The sequence below is a fragment of the Ambystoma mexicanum genome, chromosome 6q (genome assembly GCF_040938575.1).
Source record: "Ambystoma mexicanum isolate Mex_15411 chromosome 6q, UKY_AmexF1_1, whole genome shotgun sequence".
Taxonomy (NCBI): domain Eukaryota; kingdom Metazoa; phylum Chordata; class Amphibia; order Caudata; family Ambystomatidae; genus Ambystoma; species Ambystoma mexicanum.
Window position 1 is genome coordinate 1,402,992,380 of NC_090937.1, and position 24,570 is coordinate 1,403,016,949.

The following is a 24,570-nucleotide window of genomic DNA, read 5'->3' on the forward strand; positions in this document are numbered from 1 at the left end:
GAACTGTCTCTTTAGTCTAGTTCCAGTAGTCTGTATTTGGTTTCCCACCAAGAGCAACCACCTGAACATCTCTACGAAACCAAATGCCCTCGGTTGTAGACCCAATCTATGGAATCTAACGCCTTAGGAGCATTGAGCGCTGCATACCAAACTTTTATTTAGTCCAATGGCCCCAATTTATCAGATTGATCTGCCTCTGAATGTTATCGTTTGTATCCTGGTGCATGATAAACCCTGGTCTCGACCCATTATATTTGAGGCCAGATTTTTGGGATCCTTGCCTGGTTTCAGTAATAACGTGGTCACTACTCCGCAACCCTCCCCGATTCAAGAAAGAAGTAGAATAGCTTAGTAATGTCTAGGGGAGGGTGGCACCAAACGCCTTATGATGGGCAATTGTGAAGCCATCAGGGCTCTGGGTCTTGTTGGCCAGGAGAGCGTATTGCCCATGCCACCTCCTCCTGCTGTATCGGGGGATCCGGCTCCTCCCGGTCTCGTTCTGCAATCTGAGGAAGCCGGACGCCCAACAGAAATCCGGCCTGGGCCTCTTACTCCCTCAGGACATTTTATGCAGTTACCCACAATAGACTTCCACCAGATCCACTTAGTCTTTCTCCTCATATTGATCACATCCATCCCATGTCTTGAAGGCAGGTAATTAAATTGCGGGTGGCCCGTTTGGCAGCGAAAATCCGGATATCCTGGTTACCCCTCGAATAGAGTGAATGTCTAGTTAGGAAAAGGCTCTGGGTATAGTGATCCACTCACAGATTTGAGCTGATTGCGTGCCACTTTCAAGGCTCTGAGTGTCTTGCGCAAGCCTGACCGCCCAGCCTCTCTCTCCAGGACCGCCACCTCTTTCCCTAGGATCGCCATCTGGTGTTTTCTTGCTTCAACAAATGCTAAGGTCCTACTTACAGTGCCCTCCCCACCCCCCCCCCCATCACCACTGCCTTGGATGCGTCTCAAACCACATACCAGCTAGTGTTACCTGTGTAGTTACCCTCAAAATATCTAGTCAGAGTATAGTGAATCACTGCCCTGATGGCTACGTTCCGCAGAAGCATGTCATTAAAACTGTGTGGAGCTTGTACTGAGCATGCTATGGAGAATCCAAGATGATTGCCTGCACCGGAAACATAATCCAAAAGATATTTTGCCATATTGTGATGGTATCTACATAGGGAACCAGACTCGAGGATGCCAATATCATGTCTATTCTAGAAAAATCCTCATGGGTGTGTGTGATTCAAAATCTAGCCACTTTCTGACTGGTTAAAAACACCACTACTCAATAAGGGAGCACTCCCTCAGGATTCTCGCCAGGGGAGGACTGGAATGTCCTATCTAGGCTAGGTCAAGGACACAGTTGAAGTCCCAATCCATAACCACCTACCCCTCACAAAAGTGCAAAGGGTCTGGAGAAGGGAATCAAAGAAGGAGTGCTGTATCTAATTAGGAGCACAAATGGTTACCAGAGAGAACACGTTTCAGAATATCCTGTCTTTAACCAGTAAATAGTGACCCTCAGGGCCTCGAAGGATCGCCTCCCTAGTGAAACGCAAATCCTAATTAATAGGCATCACCACTAACCTTTTAGAAACCCCAGATGCAAAGTATTTCTGTTGTAATGCCTACTAACCAGAAGCAAAAACACCACTTCAGCATCTCGCTCCCTCCGGCATCTCTCTATAGATTTCTTTTTAATGGGGAAATTCGACCACAGAACATTTCTGGAGACTAATTTCACTTCATTCATAATGAAACTGCTACATGCCATTCAGGGCAATCTGACCATATATAAACACATATGAAACTCTCCTGTTGAATTTTAACAGAAACTGTATGAACAAGTTGAAACCAGTTAACAACAATCCCGCCACAATCTCCCAAACATACTCCTCCCTTTCTCGGGTGCAAATCCTGGCACAAGCGCTCTTCCACTCCCCCAGCCCCCACAGAAAAAGACAAAAAACAAAGGTGGTACACTGAAAAAGTGAAAAGTGAAGAATGGAAAAGAGAAGAAGGCAGGGAGGGGAAAGGGCAAAAAAGGACATAGCAGATGTCCCCCTCAGAGTTCAATAAATTAATAAATCTTGACATGGAAAAATACTCACTATCACTCATGTGGGAGGACAGGAGCGTCTCCCAACTATGGCTCAGAACAGAAAGTCCAGTCAGCTCAGTAATCTCAAAGGGAACCCTTCAGGTGAGTTTTTATGCCAGTTGTCGTCTTCTCCTCTACTTGAAAGCCACAACACTCTCCAGCCTAGGCTCTAGCTTTGGTTGTTCCTCCACCTGTTCCTCACCCGACAGGTTGTTTGCTTCGTCAGGCTTGGAAATTGCTTTCCGCTTGCCATCCAGCTTAAAGAGAAGTTTGAAGGGTAAGCCCCATCTGTACCGGATGTTTCAGCCCCCTCAGCCAATTATCAACCGCTGCAAAATTCTCCTCTTACGGAGCATTGGTTGAGACAAACCCTGAAACTAGGACTTCTGAGCCCCGCTGAAACTAAACGGAGGTGTCTTCCTCACCACCATCATAAACCTTTCCTTTATACAATAGAAATGGACTCATCAGGACGTCCAGGATCATATTTCCGCTTCGTTGAAAGGTTGTGCAAATTCAGTGGGTAGGATGTGGGTACGATCAAGATGTACATAATCACTGCCGGCCTGTGCCAGCACAGACTTGAAGAGGTCCTGGATATAGGTATACAGGTCTTTGTCATCCACCGCCGTGGGAATGCCTGTCACTCTAATATTACAGCAGGATCTGTTCTCTGTATCCTCCTATCTATCAAAAATCTATTGTTCAGAGGGCTCCAGCTCTGTGACCCTGTCTCCACGTCATCCTGCTCAAAGGCCGGCTCACATTGCCTATTTTCCAGGTCCTCCAAATGCTTGTCCAGCCTGTGCAGGTGGTGGCATACTCAGATTCTGTACGTCAGTGCTTCTGCACCTCTCTGAAGGTCAGGCTCTGGTCACCGAATTTCCTGATGCCTCCGGGGCCCTCCACATGTGTGTGCAACTGGGTGCCGATGTGCCAAGCTTTCTCCCTTGGTGAGTGTAGCACCTGAAGTAAGGCTTTTATCTCCTAGTTAAGGAGGCCTTCTGTTTAGATGGGTTCTTAGGCATGCTGGATCATACTGTAATGTCAACCCCCACCAACAGATCTGTAATTCACTGCTTTATCCCAGCTTTGGGGAGCCTCCACTTCAGCCACCCTTCACTCCCAGCCTCGAGGGGGAAACTCCCAGCTCGCTCCCACCGTTCACTGGGAAACCAACACCCCTACCACTCTGCTCAGTCAACTGTGTCGCTCTAGGGACCAGCGCAGGCCCTCTATGCCGATGTGCAAGCCCGAGGCAGAAGCTACTGCAGCCGTGACTCGTGATAAGGTCTGCACCAGGCCAATCCAGGCCAATGCAGCAAGTCCACTCCAAGCGGAGGCTGTTGAGTTCCACCAGCGAGTCCGTTCCAAGCTCTGGCTCAGACACGCACTGTCCCAGCCATAACCGCCCGTCACAGTGCCGTCCTCTTAACCCCCAGACGCAATCTGCACACCCTCATTTGCCTGCATGACCCACTCCTCAGTGTACCACCCCCGGGATAACCACTGGTGCAGGACTGGCTCCAACATATTAGGGGTCCAGCGCCAATGTAGGCACTGCTGTTCCCTTTCCTGATCAGCGTCCATTCCACCACCATATTGACCATCTAAGGGCCTCCACTCATGCGTATTGCATTTAGCGCTTCACCAGAACCCGGTCTCCGCGACAATCCTGCTGATAAAGTGCTCCTGGAGGTCTACCCTCCATTAGGATTCATGAGGGCAGGTGGAGATGGTCGGGGAAGGGGGAAAACGGCCCTGCACCACAGAGCTCACACCTCTTACGATCACATCAGTGCACCGATTGGCCACACCACCTAATTTATAATATTTAATTAATTTCTATTAAGTAAATAGTATTATATATCATGTAGATGCATTTGAAAAATTGTGAAACAAATAAATACAAGTGACGCTTAGGTAAAAAGAACAGGAAGAGTATGAAGAAATCCTCTAGAAAGAATTGCCTGTCTCAATCAGCAACTGATCACTAATAGTAAGTCACATTAGTTAAACTTAGTACTAGCGTCATTTGTAATTTAGTATACACATTTTAGCACACTGACTCTGAATGTGGAGTTAGTATTATTAGCTGTACCCACTGGAAGCTGATGTATAGGTGCCAACAGGGCCGTAATGGTGCTCACTTAGCAGAATTGGAAACAATGATGACTTAGTATGGGACAGCCCACAGGCGTATCTGGGACTGACGCCTTGCCGTTACCATGGTTATATCCTGCGATAGACCAATAATAAGCAGGTTGATGGCTTCTACTAATTAGTATTTTGTTTAGATTTTTCTCGTTCATTTTAAAACATACGCTTATGTAAGTATTCCTTAAGAGGTAACAGTATTTCTATGTGCACACATGGTTGCCAGCACGTCCCGATTTCTGCCTCCAGCAGGATCGGGACGTGAGGTGGCAGGGGCACACACCCGCATAGGCGGATTGTTTCAGTTGCCATAGCGGTAACCTTAGTAGCAGCTTATAAACAGCTGATAGAGCCGCATGCGCAGTTCTGACTCCGACACAGCTTTTTGCAGCAATGATACGGTAAGACAGGAGCTTTTGGAATAGTTCTTTGCAATATGAGTGTTTTCGTTATCTATAAGCAATAGGCACTGATACAGGTTTACAATACGTTTATTTACATAGTAAATACATTGTGCTGTTAAAACTCGTATATCTCCACGAAGGGTGCGCAAGTATACGTGCGCCAGTGAGGAAGTAAGTGAATTGCAGATTTTTTACTCAGCATGACATTGTGATACGGCATAGCTTGGTAGTGCACTATTGCATATTACATTTTTGCAGGCCATCATTTTTTAAACTCACTATAGTTCACATGAAAACGCCTGTAGCGGGCCGCTAGTTTAAGGTCCCGACACATGTTTACCATTTCAGATTAAATGCTTACATAGATGTATGGATTGTTTCTCCTGAATAAGTATATTTTTTTCTATCTTTTTTTCTTTCCTTTACATCTTTCATTTGCTTTAACATCCACTGCTACCCTCAAGAACTACATGGTATGTACATGTGCAATAACATCCATTGTCGATATGCCTTTAATCATTGTGCATATATGTGTTTAATTTTTTCGTGAGGGTTATTTCTAATCAATGTGTGAATGTGACAATGTAATCAATATAAAGCAAACTGGAGAGTATTGCCCTGATGACGGAGACAGAGCTCCGAAATGCATTTGCAATAAAGCTCTCTATCACTAATATTTAACCTTAATGACTTGGGTTCTTCCATTTTTTAATTATCTACAGAAAAGAGATCAGAGATACTCAAATAATGGTGATTGATTCATTGATCTATGTTTTTGGGAACAAAGTTATACAATTTGAAACCATGATATTTTAATTTTATTATTACTAGCCTATTTACCTCGGAGGTGGTATAATTGAGAGCGGCTGTTTAGTTGGGTGTGAGACACCTACCTTGTTCTTCGACCATGTATACTTGGCTCAGTTTTCTCTGGGCTTTACAGAGTCAGCTCCTAAAAAATCATTTAACGTTCTATGAACGAACCACAGGTGGTGTCCACCTTTTCCACATTTTTCAACCCTCACCTGAACCATTCAGCAAAATGTCTAGGCTTCATTGGGATAGTAATCTATTCTTCCTACAAAACACAACGAAAAGGGATCAAAAACGCTTGTTATTAGATCTCTCTACTCCACAAGTTCAAGCCCAGGAACTCCAAACTGTGGTGTGGGACCTAGGAATGCCCCCTTGCATGGAACATGGCTGCTCTCCTGGCCCCCCCCTCAATTCAGCCCACCACGCAGCAGCTCGTCTCATCACCACTCTATGGAATTTGACTGCTTCAAATTCACCTTGTGTGAATTCCACTGGCTCCCCATCCCAGCAAGAAACCAGTTCAAAATAGAGAGCCTCTCCTACAAGGCAACCAGAGCCGGTACGCCAACCTACCTGATGGCCAGACCAAAACATCAAGCAGTCAGACCATCATCAGACTGGAAACTAGACTGACATCCAAGTAGAAAACTATGAAACAGTCCTTTGCACGCTATGCTCCAGCCCTCTGGATATTCATCCTGGTAGCAAAACAGATTGCTCCAAGTCTCCTTCAGTTTAGGAAAAAACTGAAGACCTGAATTTTCCAACAACTCCTTGGTGTAATCTAGATCACAGCTATCTTGTGCATACGACATCTGTATATTGTACTGTTTCATTTATTACTAGTGTTTACTTGATGACTTCCCAGATTTTGCACTATGACCTGTACAGAGCTCCGTTGCTAGGTTTGCACTATAAAAATGTATAAGAACAATAATAATTTGCGATTTTCCGTATTTGACCAAGGGGTCACCTTATACTAAAAGGCATCTGATGTTACAACACCTCCAATATGCATAAATAGGAGACTACTGACAGTAAATACTGGAAATGCAACAAGCTTTCAATAGGTGTCAATGTCTTATGATTTTACACTTTTTCTGTGCCCTGATGGGAGCTTCATCAATTGCTTTTTTTTTACTATAACGTTTTGATGCCTTGCAGCTTATCCTATGCACAAACGTATAAACCAATTTTGCTGAATCAAAAATTCTGAGATCCACCTGACAGGGCTGACATGCTATCACAAAACAATCTTTCCTGCGAGTCATCACTCCCTCATTTTTTTCTGTGGCATGTATCCCCTCTTTCCTGTCCTCTTCTCTTTACACTGCTCATTTTCCTTCTGCAGACTAAGGTCTGGATAACCCTGATGAGGGCACAATATGTAAACTCTCTGGCAATCCTAGGCACTCAAAAAATACTACTGCGCAGGTTTGGTGCAGTATAAAAACTAGTAACATAACATGAATGTCCCATCTGTATATCTGTGATGTCTGAGGCAAGTTGTTTGAGTGCTGGTGAGGGATTTGACTGGGAGTGTGCTAACCCTCTTGAGAGACAAGGATGTCTCCAGAGACACTAGTCACATAGGGTCACCACAGTTACACTATGTCCTCGCCTCACTTGTCATGGTTTACATTCTTTAAGGTCAGAAACACTATTCCTCTTTCTGTCTTGTCAAATGGCCCAATTCACAAGGTCCTGAAAGCTGGGTTGATCTACTAGTTACTAGGTGGAACCAAGCCTGCTTCTGTTTAGGCAATGGTTTGTTCTACCTTGCAGTTGACACATTTGTTTATACTTCTTGATGTTTATGTAGTTTGCTTTACAGTGCACATGTTTTATGAAGTTAGACAGCTGAAGATATCATGCACATTAACTAATAAAACATTATGAATTCATATTCTTATGGGGAGTGAATGTGTTTTTTGTATTTATATAGTGCGTATGGGCAGCTTACAAATCTCTCAAAGCAATCGATCTCCAGGTGGATAGACATTTGTACTATTTGAAGGCAACTATTAACCCATCCGGCTCACTCTAAAAGGGAAACAGCTGTAACTGCAGCATTCCTGCAGATTAGTCTTCTTGGCAAGATTTGTTGCGTATACTTTGTTTGCATTATTATCTCAATTACATTTGCCATGCGGATACAAAAGTGAGCCTTTATTAAACTTTGTTCTATAGAAAGGGTCAGTTTGTTCCTTCAGCAAAATATCCTTTCATGAATGTTCTGAAACTGCACAAAATTCAATTCAAGAGGTTGGGAAAATGAAAGACCGACAGCATGGAAGGAAAACTACTGACTTAGTCTTCAGATTGATCTTCCCTCCTATTCTTATGGCCAGACCAAAACATCAAGCAGACCTGCACAACTTTTTTTTAGGGATATACCTGCTGTTGAGAACTCTTCTAAAGAGCAGAGCGCCTCATGTAATGACTATGTAGATTTCTGCTGCTGCTTCAGAAATGAGATCCTTTTGAATCTCACAAAGTTCTGAAGACCTTAGACATAAGCCAGAACCACAGAGAGAAATAAAGTGATCAGTAGCTGCATCTGTAAACATTATACCACAATTCGTAGCCATACAATTCATCGAACATCTGATGTCCTTAATTAATCTTTTTTTAACACGCTTCACACCAGAGATGAGTAAGCATGAGACCGGGATTCAAGTCTGTGTTGTTCGGTGCCGTCTTGCTTCCAAGACAAATGCAGTGTCCCCAAGCCTTCCACCCGGCACACAATACTGCAAATGTTCCATTTGAAAAGCGACCAACAATTTTGAAGATAGAATACAGATACTTGATAGCAGATTGAATCATGAACTGGAATCAGAGATCCAACCTGCAGTTATTTCTAATATATAGACCACAGATAACATGTTCATTTTTATTTCAACATGTAAAATAATTTGCATTATCATGAACAATATACCTTGCCAAGGACGTTGCTGCTATGTGTCGTACACGAGGATCATCATCTCCAAGTAGGTACAGGATAACGCTATTGACGACTCGATCCTGAAGATTTAGCAACTGGAAAAAACATATCACAAATAAATATTGCACAAAATACTTTTTCATTTTATTATGCAGCTAACCCCTCAAAATTATCCCAGAAAGATGTGCTGATCTTTTCTAAGAAACTCATGAAATATATTGGAAAGAAAATGTTTTAAATATATATTTAATGAAAACTTTTCATTTATAAAGTGTTTGATAGTGAAGTGTTTGTATTTGATTTCATTTGTATAGCACTTTCGCTAAGGCGCTGCACAAAAGATAAATACAACTGTATAGTCAAAGTGGGTAATACACTCCAAACAAATCAAAGGGGCAGAGGAAAAGTAAAATCAGTTATTAGAGAGAGAACGGATAGAAAATGTGTTTTCAGGTTGGTTTGTAAGATCCGCACAGAGTTCCAATGTTTAGGGAGCAGCAAGACAAAGTATTGAAAGTGGGATGAAGTGCGGGGGGGGAGGCTTTAGGAACAGAGAAGGAACTGGTTTTGAGAGCACAGGACATGTGAGGGGAGGATATAGTGAGATTAATGAAGATGGGGTAGCGAGAGCATGGATACACTTGAACACAATAGAAAGGAAATGGTAAAGGAGGCGAGACTCAAAAGGAAGAAGAGATATAGAAAGCAAAGATGGAGGAACGAGACGGAAGAGACAAGAGGAGACGATTGGAGGAATTATAGATGGAGTGGAGAGGGGCAAGACGAGAGGCAGTCAACCAAGAAGCAGAGCTTAACGCTAGAGAAGATTAAGTAGGAAAGAAAAAGCTTAGTGGCATACAAAAAAGACTGGCACAGCTGATTGATATTAAAAGAGCATAGTGGCAGACGCAAGCAGTAGAAGAGATGTAAACGAAAAAGGAGCAAAGGGTCTAAGATTACACCTACGTTACGATTTGAGGGAGAAAAAGAAAGGGGGGAAGGGAAGGTGGAGGAATCGTGGTAGAAAAACAAATTCCTTTGTTTTTGAGGGGCTAGGGTGAGAAAAATGGGGCATCCAGTGTAGAACTGCAGAGGCAGTTAGAAAACACTGGAATGCAATGTGTCAGAATAAAGAGGTGAAAGAGAAAAAAAGATTTGGGTGTCGTCAGCATGAAGATGAAAAACAAGATTAAAAGAGGAAACAAGGGTAGAGAGCGGGATCTTGTAAAGCAAGAGAGCAGTGAACCAATGACAGACCCTTGAGGGGCCCCATTAAGAAGGGGACAGGGAGGAAAGGGTTGGCAGGCACAGGTCAGTGCTAGAAAGGTAAGAGTGAAATCATTTAAGAACAGACCGCCGCATAAGCGGAGGAAGAGACAGTGGAACGAAATGAATGATCAACAGTATGTATTGCTGCAGAAAGGTCTAGAAGGATAAAAACAGAGGAAGGTTTAGAGTGTCGACCCGTGAGAAGAGGGAGACGAAAACCAGTTTGAAGTGGAGGAGAGAGGGAGTGAAGATTGAGATAAGAAGTAACCTGAGAGTAAACCGCACTTTCTAAATCTTTACAAAGAAAAAGAAGAGATGGGGCGAAAGTTGGCTAGAGTAGAGGGATCATGAGAGGGTTGCTTCAAGATGGGAAGGATGAGTGCATTTTTTTAATACAGATGGAAAGCAAGAATTGTTGAGAGGAATTAATGAGGCAGGTGAGATATGGGGAGAATACATATCAGGGATGAGAGCAGAGGGAAGAGGATCAGAGGGTGAAGCGGCTTGATGTGTAGTTATTTATTTGCAGTGATTTAAATCTTATGAATTTATATGATGCCACTTGTTCGTCATGAAAATATGAAAGGTTGCATCATCCCTGCTGGCATTCAAACGTGTGAAATGCAGGATGAAGACAAAGAAAAATAGCGTAATGGAAGATAAGGAGCCCTAAAATGCAATTCTGCTAGAGGTGCAACAATACCTTGCTGAGGGACAGTCTTACGGGACTTTTTGGGAAGGAGGTACAGGCATACTTTGAGAGTAATGATAATGGGGAGTCAAGTATGATAATGGTCTGTGAAGCTGCCAGAGCCACATTCCGGGGCCTTCTCATAGCGGAAGGCTTGTGAAAAAAGAGGGAGGGGGGTCTGGTCGAGGCCAGGCTCAGGGGGGAATTGAAAGGGCTATGGTCAACTCCTCAGTAAGGGGGCCGATAAGGGAGCACTCTTGGATGAGATGCAGGACAAGAGACAAGAACTCCATACAGCATTAATAGGGGAGGTGGTGAAGAAGATGAAGTTCATGAAGCAAAGGTGCTATGGAAGGGGAGACAAGGTTGAGACACTTCTGGCAAACAGAATGAGGGGGTACAAGGTGGAAAGGAGAGTAGGCGGGATACAAGGGGCAGAGGGGAGTAATGGGACCACAGGGGAAGAAATGTCTTCCTGGGTCATGGAATACTATCAGAAGCTCTATTCCAGACCAACGAAGCCTCCTGGGGAGAAGCTGAGGGGTTATCTAGCAGCCCGCCAGCTTCCCAAGCTCACAAGGGTGGCGGAGAAGGGATTCCTGGAGGGGGAGGTGACACTGGAAAAAGTGCTGCGGGCGATCCAGAGATTGAAGGCTGGGAAGGCCCCAGTGGAGGTCTAGTTCACAGCAGATTTCTATAAGCAATATCAGTCCCTTCTCACTACACCTCTGGCAAAGTTGTTTAATTCAATTGTGGGGAGGCTACGATTCCATGACGTTTCTTTGGGCATTGATTATGGTCATCCTGAAGCCAGGGAAAGACTCGACCAGCTGTGCCTCATATAGACCGATATCTGTGTTGAATGTTGATGATTTACATTTTCACCACAATCCTTGCGTCATGTTTGGAATCCTGCCTCCAAAGACTTGTTCGCCCAGACCAGGCAGGTTTTGTGATGAAAAGACAGGGAGCCGACAACATGCAGAAGACACTTCACGTCCTTAGTGCCGAGGAGGGGGGACCCTGTTGCTGCCCCTAGATGCCAAGAAGGATTTTGACCAGGTGAGTTGGTCCTTTATGGCGGAGGTTTTAGCGTGCATGGGGATGGGTCCGAGGTTGATGGCAGTCTTATACTCCAGTCTCATGGCGAGGGTAGTGGTTAATGGAAGTGCATCACAGGCCTTCCCATTGCAGTGGGGCACACGGCAGGGAGACCCCCTCTCCCCTCTGCTATATGCACTGGTCATTGAGCATTGGGCGGCGGCAGCGGTTTGGGAAGATGGCAGAATAAAGGGGGTCCAGATGGGCGAGATGGAGTATAAGATCAGTCTCTTCGCAGATGATTCCCTGCTTTATATTACAGAGCTGGGGTGATCGGTTCCTCCCCTGCTTCCCTGTTGGAAAGCCTGGCGCAATATGGGGAACTCTCCGGCTTTAAGGTTAACCTGGAGAAATCGGTAGCCTTTAGGGTGAGGGGGGGTAGTCGGAGGCGGAGGTGGAATACGTTGGGAAACTACCGTTTCAGGTTCAGGAGGACTCTTAGATATTTGGGAATTCAGGTGACATGTAATTACGGCAATCTCTTCCCCAGGAGCTTCCTGCTACTGTGGGCGTCAGTGAAAAACGATATGGTGAGGTGGGTGAGACTGGGACTCTCTTGGATGGCGCGCCTGAATGCTACTAAGATGGTGGTATTTCCTAAATTCCTGTTCCTATCCCATGTTACCGGTGAAGATCTCACAGGCCTTTTTCCTTGAGGTGTAGAGGGTCATGCTAACATTTCTTTGGGCAGGCGCAAAGCAGAGGGTGGCCTACAGCACCCTCACCCTGCCAAGGGAATGGGCGAGATTCCCAGAACTAGAGACCTACAATAAAGCAGCCCAGCTCCTAGGTCATGGTGGATCACCTGAACCCACCCTCTGAAAAACAGTGGGTGCCAATGGACAATGCCATACTAGCCCCAGTTTCACTGGGTGAATGGTTGTGGGTCCCCAGAGCCCGTGTCCCGCGAAGGGTCTTACTCAACCCGGTGCTGGAAGTCCTGTGGACTATATGGAAGAGAGATGGAGGGAGGAACAGATGGCTCACCTCCTGGCCATCAACCCTGAATTGCATATGGGCCCCTCTGAGAGATGGGATAGGGGAACCACGGGCATTCCAACTCTGGAATGAGGGGGGCTCTCTAGAGCTGGACAAATGTGGAACCAAGACACCTTTTCTCCGACCTAATAGGCTAGAAGAGCTTCGAAATGTGGGTAGTCTGTCACCCTTCCGATGCCTGCAGCTGAAGGGAGAACTAACGCACCCGCGGTGGGGAGACATTTTGAAAAGGGATTTGAAGGTCTGGTGAGGGGGCGAAAAAAAACATGTCGTCCCTGCCATACGTCAGCCCAGTAATGATCCTGTAGGAGGTGCTTGAAGGCAGCGTTCTCTGGGCCCGCCACTTTCAGACATTTGTCTTTAGCCGACCATCAGTCTAGAGGCTGGTCCGCCACCTGGTTGTAATCTCCCCCCAGTACCGTGGCTCCCTCCACCCAATCCTCTAGAAACTCAAAGACCTTGCGCAGGAAACCCATCTGTCCCATGTTAGGGGCATATAAAGTAGCCATGGTAATTTGCGATTCACCATAGAGCCCCTTTACCCCTAGAAATCGAACCCCAAATGCCCTTTTAACCTTTATCTCCATGAACTTAAAGGTTGTTCCCAATATGATACCAACTCCTTCCTTCTTGTGATATCTGTGCAAGTCCCAAATATTTTTTTTATCAATTTGATACTCACGTATTGCCGATTCCGCCCCCTTTTTATAATGGGTCTATTGCAGGAAGAGGATTGCCAGGTGCTGGTTATGAAACATGTTACTCGTGAGAGATCTCTTGTTTTGGAAATTTAGTCCCTTGATATTTAGCATAGCTACGCGAATCTGAGCCATAGCCTTTGCTTACCCTTCTCCCGTCACCCTGAGCATGACTCCAGGGGTACCCCCTCATTACTCCTCCCAAGAGCCACTGCATGGAACATCCCACACCTCCCCCCCACCCACCCCTCTACCCCCAACTGAGGCGTCCAACAGTGTGTCCCAAATGTACTGGCTACACCTGTCGAGCCACTAGGAATGCCGTCCCCTGCCCATATCACATTGTTTATCATCTTCACTAAACCCTACGTCCCTGGTCCCCTTCCTATGCCCTGCCCTCCCCCAAGACTACCCCCCAGTTACTCAACAAAAGACCCCCTATTCGAACAATAATAGTTATAGGAACTGTCCTCCCCAAACTTCTACCCGTTTACACCTCTCCAATCTCCCCCCTACCCCTAATGTGTCAAACACTGGGCGTCCCGATCCACTCCAAAACAAAACATATTAGCTCCACGTACCCCTCTCCCTCTGGGTAAACTTGACACTAGGGGATTATGTACGGGGTATATGGGGACCTGATAGCGGATCCCATCGCCCCACTCGGAACAATTTTAACAGTATGTCAAATGGTCCATGTCCCTCATGTACCTTCTCTTCTGGGAGAGTGGGTGTTCAGTTTCCGGAACTTCCTGGCCCCCTGCATTCTCCACCGGCCCTGCTCTCTGTGTGGGCCACAAATCTCTTGCCTCTCCGATAACCCTTCTCCTTCCGAGCGGCGCTGCTCCCCCAGAGTCCGACCAGTGATTCTGTGTGCTCTCCCAATATATTCATCCAACACCAGGTGTAATCTTCCGCCTTCCCATTCAAATATTAGCACAAAGGGGTATCCCCACCAATATCGAACTCCTTTCTCCTCCAACCACTTTGTGAGGGGGGCACACTTTTTCCATCTCTTAAGGGTCTGCACTGAGAGGTCCGGGAATATTGCCACTCTGGAGCCCTCATATTTGATGATTCCCATTCGTTTGGCCTTCTCCAGGATATCCGATTTGTCCCGGTAATAATGTAATCTCGCCAGGACAGAGCGCGGCCCTCTGCTACACCCTCCTGCAAGATGCACTCTATCCAGGGTCACTTGTGCGCCTTCTTTTGATCGTAGGACCATTCCAATGATTTCCTGGAACTTCTTCTCAAGTCCAGCCAGGGATTCCACCTCCCTTTCTTTGAGGCCAAAGAACCAGAGATTGTTTCGTCTCTTCCTATTTTCAATGACGTCTAGTTTGAGGCACAGCTCCATTTCTCTTCTCTCAATGTCCTGAAACCGGACCTCTATCTGTTCCTCGAGAATGCCCGTGGAGGCCTGATTCGCCTCCACCAAGCCTTTCCTCCAGCGTGTTCACTTTTGCTGACCGGCCTGGCACTTTAGCTCCAATGTCAGTTCTCATCCCCAGGATCTCCTCCAGGATCATCTGGATGTCGCTCTTGATGGTCCCTATCTCTGCAGAGCTGGGGTGTGGCCCCGTAATCTCTTTCTCTAGCTCCATTTCTCCTCCAACACAGCTATGGTACTGGCATTGGGAGACCTTCTATCCCCAAGTCATTGACCCCACACCTCCCTTTGTCCTAACACCCCCTCAGTGTCATACAGGCTCCTGCAGATGTCTTTGCTGTGTAATCCTTTACCCCTTTCGAGGGGTCCCCTACAAATGCATTCTGGTGTGCTGGTCCAGTCGGGTCCGTTCTGATCAGAATTGTAGGGGGCGGGGGGGTTACACTCTGTGGGGTCCTCCCGACTGAGCCTTGGTGGGTGCCAAGCCTGCAGCTCCTCAGTTCCTCCTGCAGTGGCCCAGTGAGGGGCACCTTAGATGGGGTTTCACACCTTTCTCCCTCTCTGTGGCTCTTTCTCTCTATGTTGTCACTTCTGCCAGGCGCATCGGTCCACATTCACTCTCTCCCCCCCTGGCTTCTGATGTCTACCCCCAGTGAGGCGTTGTCCCCTATGGCCTCCCCATGTCTCTTCCAGAGTACCCTGGAGGTGCTTACCTTTCCCTGGATTATTAACTGGGGGCTGCTTCCCCTCCTGTGGCCCGACAGGGGCCATATGTGTGATGCCTGTGAGCCCCCCTCACTACTCTGCTGGATCTTGTGGCACGCTTTGTCCCTCCCCATGTTTGATCTGCTTTGGGGGTTATGTCTGTGGCTGGGCCTTCCCTTGCTGCGCCAGTTCCTCTGTTCTTCCATGTGTGTCCCCCACTGGCGCAGACAGCTGATGCCAGCGGGGGTGCTCCTCTAGGGTTGGGTCCTCTGCACGACTCAATAGGCCTGCTACTACTGGAGGTTTGCCCGGGGGCCCCGCTTTACTGGATCCCTCTTCTCACCTCACCTCCGGTCCGCTTCTTCCATATGGGGTCACCTGGGGCAAGCCTTTCATATGGAGCACAGCTCCCTCCTTTCCGTCACAGCCCACCCGGGTGCTGCTCTTAATGTCTGCAGCCGGCACCTACTCCCCTAGGCCTTGCAGTCATCGCCACTCTTGTAGTCCTTGGCGGCGACCGCACCGAGTCGCTGCCTCTTCTTCACCTCCCCAGCCTGGGCTTAGTTCACTGTGGCTGCGCAGGAGGGCACCGCCGGGGGCCTGCTCCACCTCCCTCAGATCTCGCCGCAGTAGCTGTCAGCTCTTCCCACCGCGGCTGATGACACGTGGTGCACTGGTGTTCTCTTCTCACGCTCCTTTCCCATTGTTCCCGGGTGTTTCAGTGCCAGTAACTCGCACCAGTGATGCCCCCTTATGATGGCATGATGCACACCGAGCTCGTATCCTCGCTCTCCGCTACTACTCCACAAAACACCAGGGCAGGGGGGATGGAGCTCCGTGTTCAGGCTACCATTTTGCTTGCGCTCCCTGGTGGCCTGTCTGCAGTCCTAAATTAAAAAAATAAACAAACAATGCACCATTCAAACTGCCAAGGGCTGTCCAATAATGTCATACACATACTGCCTCTTTGCCAAGGCTTTTCCCAGCAAAGGGTTTCCATATACAGTTTATGGCCCAGTCAGGGAAGGAAGAAGGCCAAAGTATAAGATTGCCAAAGCACATGTGGAAAATATGAGGCATGGCCATTTTTTAGCACATGGTTCTCCAATGGCATTATGCAGTAAATTGCATGCAAGGCACGGCGGAAACATATCCGCTGCCATGTATCAGTCTTTAACACATCATTCAGGTATCAGAAATGTTATGTAAAACAAAACAAAAGAAGAAATGATACAAAGTACTCCTTCCACACCTGACTAATGTGGTGTGTGCAGCTTAAACACAAGGAATTTTGTAATGGGGGATAGAGCCCTCCCAATCCCTGCACACAGCTATGGGGAGTGATCAGCTTCACAAGAATAGATGAGCTAAGCAAGGTAATACAGCAAAAAGGTTATATTTACCATCAAATGTCAGGTCAGGATACAAACTATCAATAAGTTGGGGGTTTCCATAGAGATTTAGGAGGGAAGACAGCAAAGGTGAAATTACTTACCGTAATATTCTTTCTATGAATTCTTCTGCTGCAGATTCCTCATCTGATAGATATCCTCATCCAGCTCAGCTGCTCGGAAACTTGACAGGGGAGGTAGTGTCGTTTATATACCACATCACTACGCCCCATACCTCAGTTCCAACCTTTTTCCCTGTGCTTGAACGCTGCAGGAGAAAACGATGGGAGACAATTCTATCCAGCCTCTTAAAAACATAACTATGGGAAACATCCCAACAGGTCGAAACCCGCAGAATTAGAGAAAATTGAAAGATTTATTTTTTTGTTCAAAAACAAGTGACTAGCCAGATAGAAGCGGTCACCTCAGAGCCATCACCAGGCGTTTCTTCACTTACGACAGATGCAGCAAGCCGCAATTACTTTCAAAGCGGGGATGGAGGAGAGGGGCGATGAGAATTCTGCAGGAGAAGAATCCAAAGAAAGAACATTACAGTAATTTCTCCTTCAATTGATTGCTTTTCTCCCGCAGATTCCTCATTTGATATACTCCAAGTAGTTATGACCACAGAGGCGGGCAGAAAGTGCTACAGTAGCAGATTTGGTAGTATTGCCCTACCAAAACATGCATCAACAATGCAGACAACATCCAGAAAATAGTGCCTGGTAAACGTGTGCCTGGGCAACCATGTGGCCACACGACAGATGTCCCTAATGGGAAATCCTCTCTGCAAGGCAGAAGATGCAGAAACCCCTTTCCTCAAGTGTGCCCTGATGACGGGAGGAAGCTCCTTGCCTGCAGACTGGTAACATTCTGGGATGCAAAGAATAATCCAACGAGACAGAGTCTGCTTATTTACAGATAGACCCTTGCGGGACAATGAATGGGCCACGAACAGTTTGTCAGATTTTCAGAACTCTGACGTCCTAGCGACGTAAAAGCTCAAGGATCTTTTGGGATCTAGCTGGTGGAAACGCTCTTCCTCCTTAGAGGGGTGTGGCGGAGGCTAGAAGACCGGTAAATCTATGGACTGAGAAAGGTGGAACTCAGAAACCCCTTACGGGAGAAAGCCAGGTTTTACTTTAAGAGAAACTTTCCCCTGAAAATAAAATGCAGGAACAGAGACTTTGAACACAATGCCTGCAACTCACTAACCCTCCTGGGCGACGTGATCGCAGCCAAAGAAAAAGTTACTTACCCCCGGTAACGTTCTTTCGACCGGATGTTCCTCCCACGTATTTCTCATCTTTGACACTTGGTGTCCAGTTTCAGCTGCTTGTGGAAAAAAAATGCTTTTTGAAAAAATCGACAGAGGGCGCTGTGAGTCGATAGCATTGAGTCGATGTCCCTCGAAGGCCTCCGTCGAGGATGAAGTCATCATAGGCATATGTATAGCACACGTAGCACCCTTTGGCCTCAGTTCTGTTTTTCCTCCACTTACAGCAGAGATACCCGTAAACATGGTAGTGACCGTACTCAGCCTTCATGGAACGGAAGCTGTAATAGCACGAGAAATGTTACTGAGGTGTAGGATGGGTGGGCGATGAGGAATACGTGGGAGGAACATTCCGTCGAAAGAATGTTACAGGGGGGTAAGTAACTTGTTCTTCAAATGGATTGTGCCCTCTCACGTATTCCTAATCAGACTCCCAAAGCAGTATTATGTTTGGAGGAGGGAGTAGAATTATAATTCATACATGTTCATGGACAGAGTGAAGAACTGCCTTGCCAAAAGTACCATCCTGACCAAGGGAAGAATCCAGGCAATAATGCTTAGTGAACGTGTGGACGGAAGACCACGATGCTACTTCACAAATGTTTTTAATTGGTACACCCCTTTTAAGGGCTGTATATGTAGCCATGCCCCTGGTGGAATGAGCGCTTAAACCTTAAGGAGGGTCTTTTCCTGCCAGCCCGTAACATTCTGATATTGCCAGAATTATCAATCTAGATGAGGTCTGTTTGGTAACAGCCTGACCTAGCTTGTGTCCTGTATATTCGATGAAGAGTTGGTCATCAATTCGTAATTTAAACATTTATGAAATGTAAAAGCTTAACGCTCTCCGAGGGTCTAATCTATGTAGTTTTTCCTCCTCCTTACCAGGAGGGATGAGATGGGATATAGAAATAGCACAATTTTCTGAGCTAAATGAAAATCAGAAATGATTTTGTGCAAAAAAAGAAGGTTTGACCCTTAAAACAACCCTCTCCTTGTGGAAGATGGTAAAGGGTGGCTTGGATGAAAGTGCCTGCAACTCGCTCCCTCTATGGGCTGATGTCAGAGCTACCAATAGGATGGCTTTGAAGGTTAACAACCTTAAAGGACATGTGTGCAGAGGTTCAAAACCTTGAGTCACTAGTGGAATTTTTAAATAGAAACATTCCTCTGACAAGCGCTTAAAAATGGACAGCGCCGCCAAGTAGCCTTTAATGGTACCAATCTGGAGCCCCAGATTAGCGAAGGATAGAAGAAAGGATAAAACATCCAGTGTTTTACATAGAAAAGGATCTACATTCTTTTCCTTGCACTGGTTGTATTGTAGAATGTATTCTAACAGCAATGGGACAAAGACTTTGTGCTGGCCTTCTGGCCGAGAGCAACACCTCCATTACGTCATCCGGGAGGTCCCAATCCTTATATCTCAGCCTTTCAGAAACCAAGCTTGATGGTTGATAGTCTTGACCTCTGGATGGAGACGTTGCCGCTCCTCTCGCGACAGGAGGTCTTCTCTCTGTGGAAGATGAAACGGACGGCAGATGGACATGTCCAGAAGGTCCGGGTACCACGTCCTCCTGGCCCAATTCGGGGCAACTAGGATCATGTGTTTCCCGAACCTTCTGAACCTCCTGATTACATGAGGAATGACGGTGATTGGAGGAAATGCGTACAAGAGTGGAAACTCCCAGTCCACTATGAACGTGTCTCCTAGAGCTCCTCTTCTGGGAAATTCCCTGAAGCAATATCTTTCGCACTTCGGGTTGACCTCAGTGGCAAACAGATCTACCTGAGGGGTTCCCCAAAGGGTGAAGATCTCTTGAAGGACTTGTTGAGCTAGTTCCCACTCGTGGGAGACTGTGCTCTGCCTGCTTAGAGCATCTGCCGCTGTTTTCTCCTCTCCGGCTAGGCGAACTGCTGATAGGGAGATTCCTTCTTGAAATCCCCAGTACCAGAGCCACGTTGCCTCTCTGCACATTGGTAGTGAGTGGTAGTGTTGAGGTAGTACATGGCCACTGTGTGGTCCGTCATTATCAGGACTTTTCTTTCCCCGTACAGAGGGCAGAAAGTCATTTAGCGCTAGTCTGATTGCCCTCAGCTCCATAAGATTGATATGTAGTTCAGACTTCGATGGAGAGCAACGGCTGCCGACTGTCAGATCGTTGGCATGGGATCGCCACCCCGTGAGTGAGGCATCCGTCACTGCTGTAATCTCCGGCCATGGCTGTCAAAAGGGTTCTCCCTTCAGACTATTGTCCTCGCAGGCTGACCACAGAAGATCCTGTGAGACCCCGTTTGGAATCCGAAGTCGGTCCGACATCTTTCCTGAGAACTGAGACCATTGCGTTCTTAGAGCCCATTGAAGGGATGCCATTCTCAGGTGAGCCACTGGCATCAGAGAAATGCAGGATGCCATGAGGCCGAACAACCTCAGAAAATTGAAGGCCGGTAGACTGTGGGTATTCTGAAATTTGGTCACCATATGAGGAATGTCTTGAACCCTCAGCTCGGGTGGCAAGCTCTTTCCAGAGGATGTATCTAGCACAGCTCCGATGTCAGCTCTTCCCACCGCGGAATATGGCAACCTGCTACACATAGCTACTCTCAACTCTCACTCTGCTTTCAAATACTCCTCTGACATTTGCCACCTCCTGGAAGACCTTGACCTGGAAGTCCTCGCTCTCACTGAGACATGCTTCACGGGAAGCACTGTCATGAGTTTTGACACTCTCCTCCCTGAGGGTTACCAGATCCTGTCCGAGCTCAGAACTAACCGGCCCAGAGGTGGATTTGCCGTGATCCTCTCCGAGCCCAGAACTAACTGGCCCAGAGGTGAAGTGGCCCTGATCTTTCCAGAGTGGGTCCCTGTTTCTGTCATTCCTATGCAGGCCGACTCCTCCTTTGAATGCCTAGTCTGCAGGCTCTCTATCTCTCCTGGCCTCTCTGTGACTGTGCCACCATCTACAGGACACCTGGCCAGGGCACCCTCTTCCTCTCAGAATGGACTGACCTCTTCTCTCCTTGGCTAGACCTCTCAACTTCTCCTCCTCTGAGACCTCCACATCCACCTGGATACTTCTAATCCCTCCTCTGTGCTCTTCCGCAACCTATGCGACTCTCCCTATCGATTCTACCCTCTGGTCCAACACACTCTGCCAGACACACCTTAGATGTTCTCATCTCCTCAGACATCCCACTCTCTAACCCTTTCACCACTCCTCTCTCTTGGGGCACTTTCTGCTCTCCTGCCGCCTGAAGATTCTTGCCCCTCAAGCAAAGACTACCCCAGCACTGTCAACTTCCTTCTCGGTCATTCGCCCATGAAGCAAGTGTCAGTGGACGCCTTTGCCTCGCCATTCTCTGCTCCTCTTACTCTTGCGGCTGACTTCCACTCTGACACAGCCCTCTATAATCTGCATTTTTGTATCTCCAACACTCTGGACATCCTTGCCCCAGTCCTGCCTACCTCCAAGTACAACTCTTGGTACGACTGCGACCTCGCTGCCCTGAAACGCAAGTGCAGGATGGCTGAGTGCAAGGAGGGCTTCGGGCGCATCCTCAAACCAAACTGGCCCGTCACCTGCTCCAAAGGCAACATAGAGACTGTCCTCTGCAAGAATAGGGTCCATATCCAAGCCCGAACGTCTGCGGCTTCTAACATGGCCAATCCTACTGCAGTCTCTACCTCTCCTGTTCCCCTCCCAGGCCCTCTGTACAGCTGTGGCTTCTCATTTCACCACTAAAACTCAGGACATCCCAAAAATGCCTTCTGCCGATCCTACATGTCTGGCAAACTATTGCCTGATTTCTATCACTCCTTTCCTGGACAAACGCCTGGAAAAGCTGGCCATCTCTCAGCTTACCCTCCACACTGAATCTGTTGGCTGCCTCCAAGACCATCAGTCTGGCTTCAAAACACCCATAAGCAAATCCAGCTCTCCCCTCTGTTCTCATCCGCCTTGAGCTTTCCTCTGCTTTCGACATAGTCAATCACACCACACTGATCAACCGACTCAGTGTGAACCAGTGCATCACAGATCAGGTCCTAGCATGGCTGACCTCCTTCCTAGACCGTTCCTGCCAGATCATACTTGGGTCCTTTTTTATCCACCACCTCTCCCTCCACATTTGGTGTGTTCCAGGGCTCTATCCTCTCACTCTGGCTTTTTAATGCCTATCTGGCCCCTTTGGCCCACCTGATCTCCACCTTCTCTAACTTACATTGTTATGCAGATGACACTCGGCTCTCTTTAAGGCTTCCCCCAGCCTCCTTTCCTCCCTCGCTCATTCCTGGCGGTCTATCCGCAATTTAGGATTGGTGTGCGTTAGGCAGAATCCTGTGCAGTTCCCTTAGGGAGCACTACAGAAGATTAAGACTACAGGTGAGAGAAATAAATCCCCTTTGGTATCAGTCTGTACCACAAAGATTTAGTTGGTAGCTGTGGCTGAGCAGTCAGACTTATCTCAAGAGGGAGATGAGCAGTATTCAGGGTTTACACAATAGGTCTACAGTACTTATAGCATAAGGAAACACTGACCAAAGCTTTGTATTAAAAAGTAGATATATATTTATTTTATACACTTCTAGTGAAACACATTTATCACAGTCATCAAGCAAGTTAAAATAAGTCAAGGAAAAATATACACACTCCCTAGTTAAATTGTAGACAAAGTGAACCAGACTGAAAACTGAGCAAAATGGCACAGTGAAAACGACACACAAGGGATACTCTAGCAATTTCTCACAAGGGAGGGAAAGGACAAATTATATAGAACTAGCTTCTTACACACCCTAGAAACACTTCCCATAAGTCTGTGAACCAGATTAAACAAGACAGTGCATCAGTATAGAAAAATACTTAAATGAAAACTGAGCAAAATGGCATGTCACAAGGTTTAGAAAAGGGAAGAAAAGGGTAGTTATAAGAAGTAGGTGCAACAACACAGTTCTAGTTGAGAATCAATCTAAAGAAGGCAGTTCTAACAAATGTAGCCAGAGTCAGTAGGCCTGTGCCAGAGTCAGTGGTACATGGCAAGGGCCCAGGAACATGTTCTTGTAGCTGCAGTCAAGTCTTTGGTTAACGATTTTAAAAAGGTGGATGCAGAAGGTGAAAGACAGTGTTAAGAGAGAGGGGCGGGCAACCCAACATGTAGGTAACGGATTTAAAACACCTTTAGCTCTACCGCGAAGAAAGGGCGGCCTGGCGGAACAATGTACCTTTAAAATGAAGAAGTGGCTCAGGCGGTGGCGGTTGTACCTGGTAGTTCCTGCAGTTTCGGGGGATCCAGCAGAGGAAGAGAGACTCTCGTTGTGGAGGAAGGTTCGAGTTACTGCACTACGCAGGGATGAAACCAGCCACGGTGCTGCCCGACGAATAAAAGGTACGCTCCTTTAAATCGCGGTCCGGGAGGACTGGTGCCTGGCTATCCAGCCTCCGAGTACAGAGTACTGGTGATTCGATCAAGGCAGGTCCAGGAAGGCGATCAAACTGGTTGGCCCCACCAGCTCGAGGGAAGAAGGCTCTTGCAGATGAAGATCTTCTCTCGTGTGGAGAAAAGTGGTGAGACGCTGCAGCAGGGCTTCACCAGTGGTTCTGTCGTTGCAGGGGTCTTTGGCTTCTCTCCTCTTAGTTCCAGTGGCAACGTCTTGCTCTTCCAGTCTTCAGGACCCTGCTTTTATGCAAAAGGAGCCCCATTCATACAGCCTAGCTGTCACTCACACAGTGGAGTGGTCATCTTGGCAGGAGACCCTCCAGCCTATCAGGATAGAGTGTGACAAGGGTTGATGAGGTACTCCCCCCTCCCACACAATGGACCCACCCCAGACTCAGTGGCACCGAAAGGAGGGCTTCTTGGCAGAAGCCCGCCAAACGGACGAACAAAGGATCCCTGACCTGGGTTAGGAGATTAGAGAAAGACAAGAGAAAGACGTTATATTAAAGTTCTGGCAAATAAAACCTACCGGAGTAAAGTTAATATGAAAATAAACCGACAGTATGTTAGAGGCTGTCAGAAAATGAGGTAGCCTCGAACAATGGGAAAATCCCATAGGGAAATATTCGCGGTCGAATATTTATGGTAGTAACCACTGACACCAGACAGAAACCTTTGAGAGAGGGACTGTACGGTACCCTCTCGAAAACCAACATAAGGGAAAACCTATTAACCCTTTCCAGTACCTCCATAGTAAAATGGGTTGTACTGGTTTAGTTCATAAAAATTGACTAGTAAAGTCAATTGGGACTTTACATGCCCTGGGAGACAGTAGTCAGTCCCAGGGTATGGAGTCTATGTTTGGGGGTCGCTACGGCAACCCTGTGTCACTGTACGGAGGGTGCTGTGTAACACATGTGAATAAAGATGGTTCCTATGGAGGTGAGAAAAACCCCATAGACATTAAACACAAAAATAGCCTAGAAAACACATAGCAAAGATGCCTAAGAGTGGGGAAGAGAGTCTCGCTCTTATCAGGAGAAAAGAAACAAACCCTTCAAATCCAGCAAAGCTGCTGGGGGACTCTATAGGTAAGGGAAATTAGCCAAAGAATGAGAATTCTCCCTAATAGTGTGCCTCCAACGATCTTTGCCTTAATGCCAGTAGGACAGAGATCCTTCTG

General features: G+C 47.0%; 1 protein-coding gene across 4 annotated transcripts in view; it reads right to left on the minus strand.

Annotated features, from left to right (window-relative positions):
* The window catches only part of HTT (huntingtin), a 2,905,635-nt gene that overhangs the window by 2,158,925 nt on the left and 722,140 nt on the right, over window positions 1–24,570 (minus strand). For all 4 annotated transcript variants that reach the window (XM_069632055.1, XM_069632053.1, XM_069632052.1 and 1 more), the window contains one exon: window positions 8,426–8,526. In XM_069632055.1, the coding sequence (XP_069488156.1) occupies window positions 8,426–8,526 (101 nt within the window). The remainder of the gene's footprint in view (window positions 1–8,425; window positions 8,527–24,570) is intronic.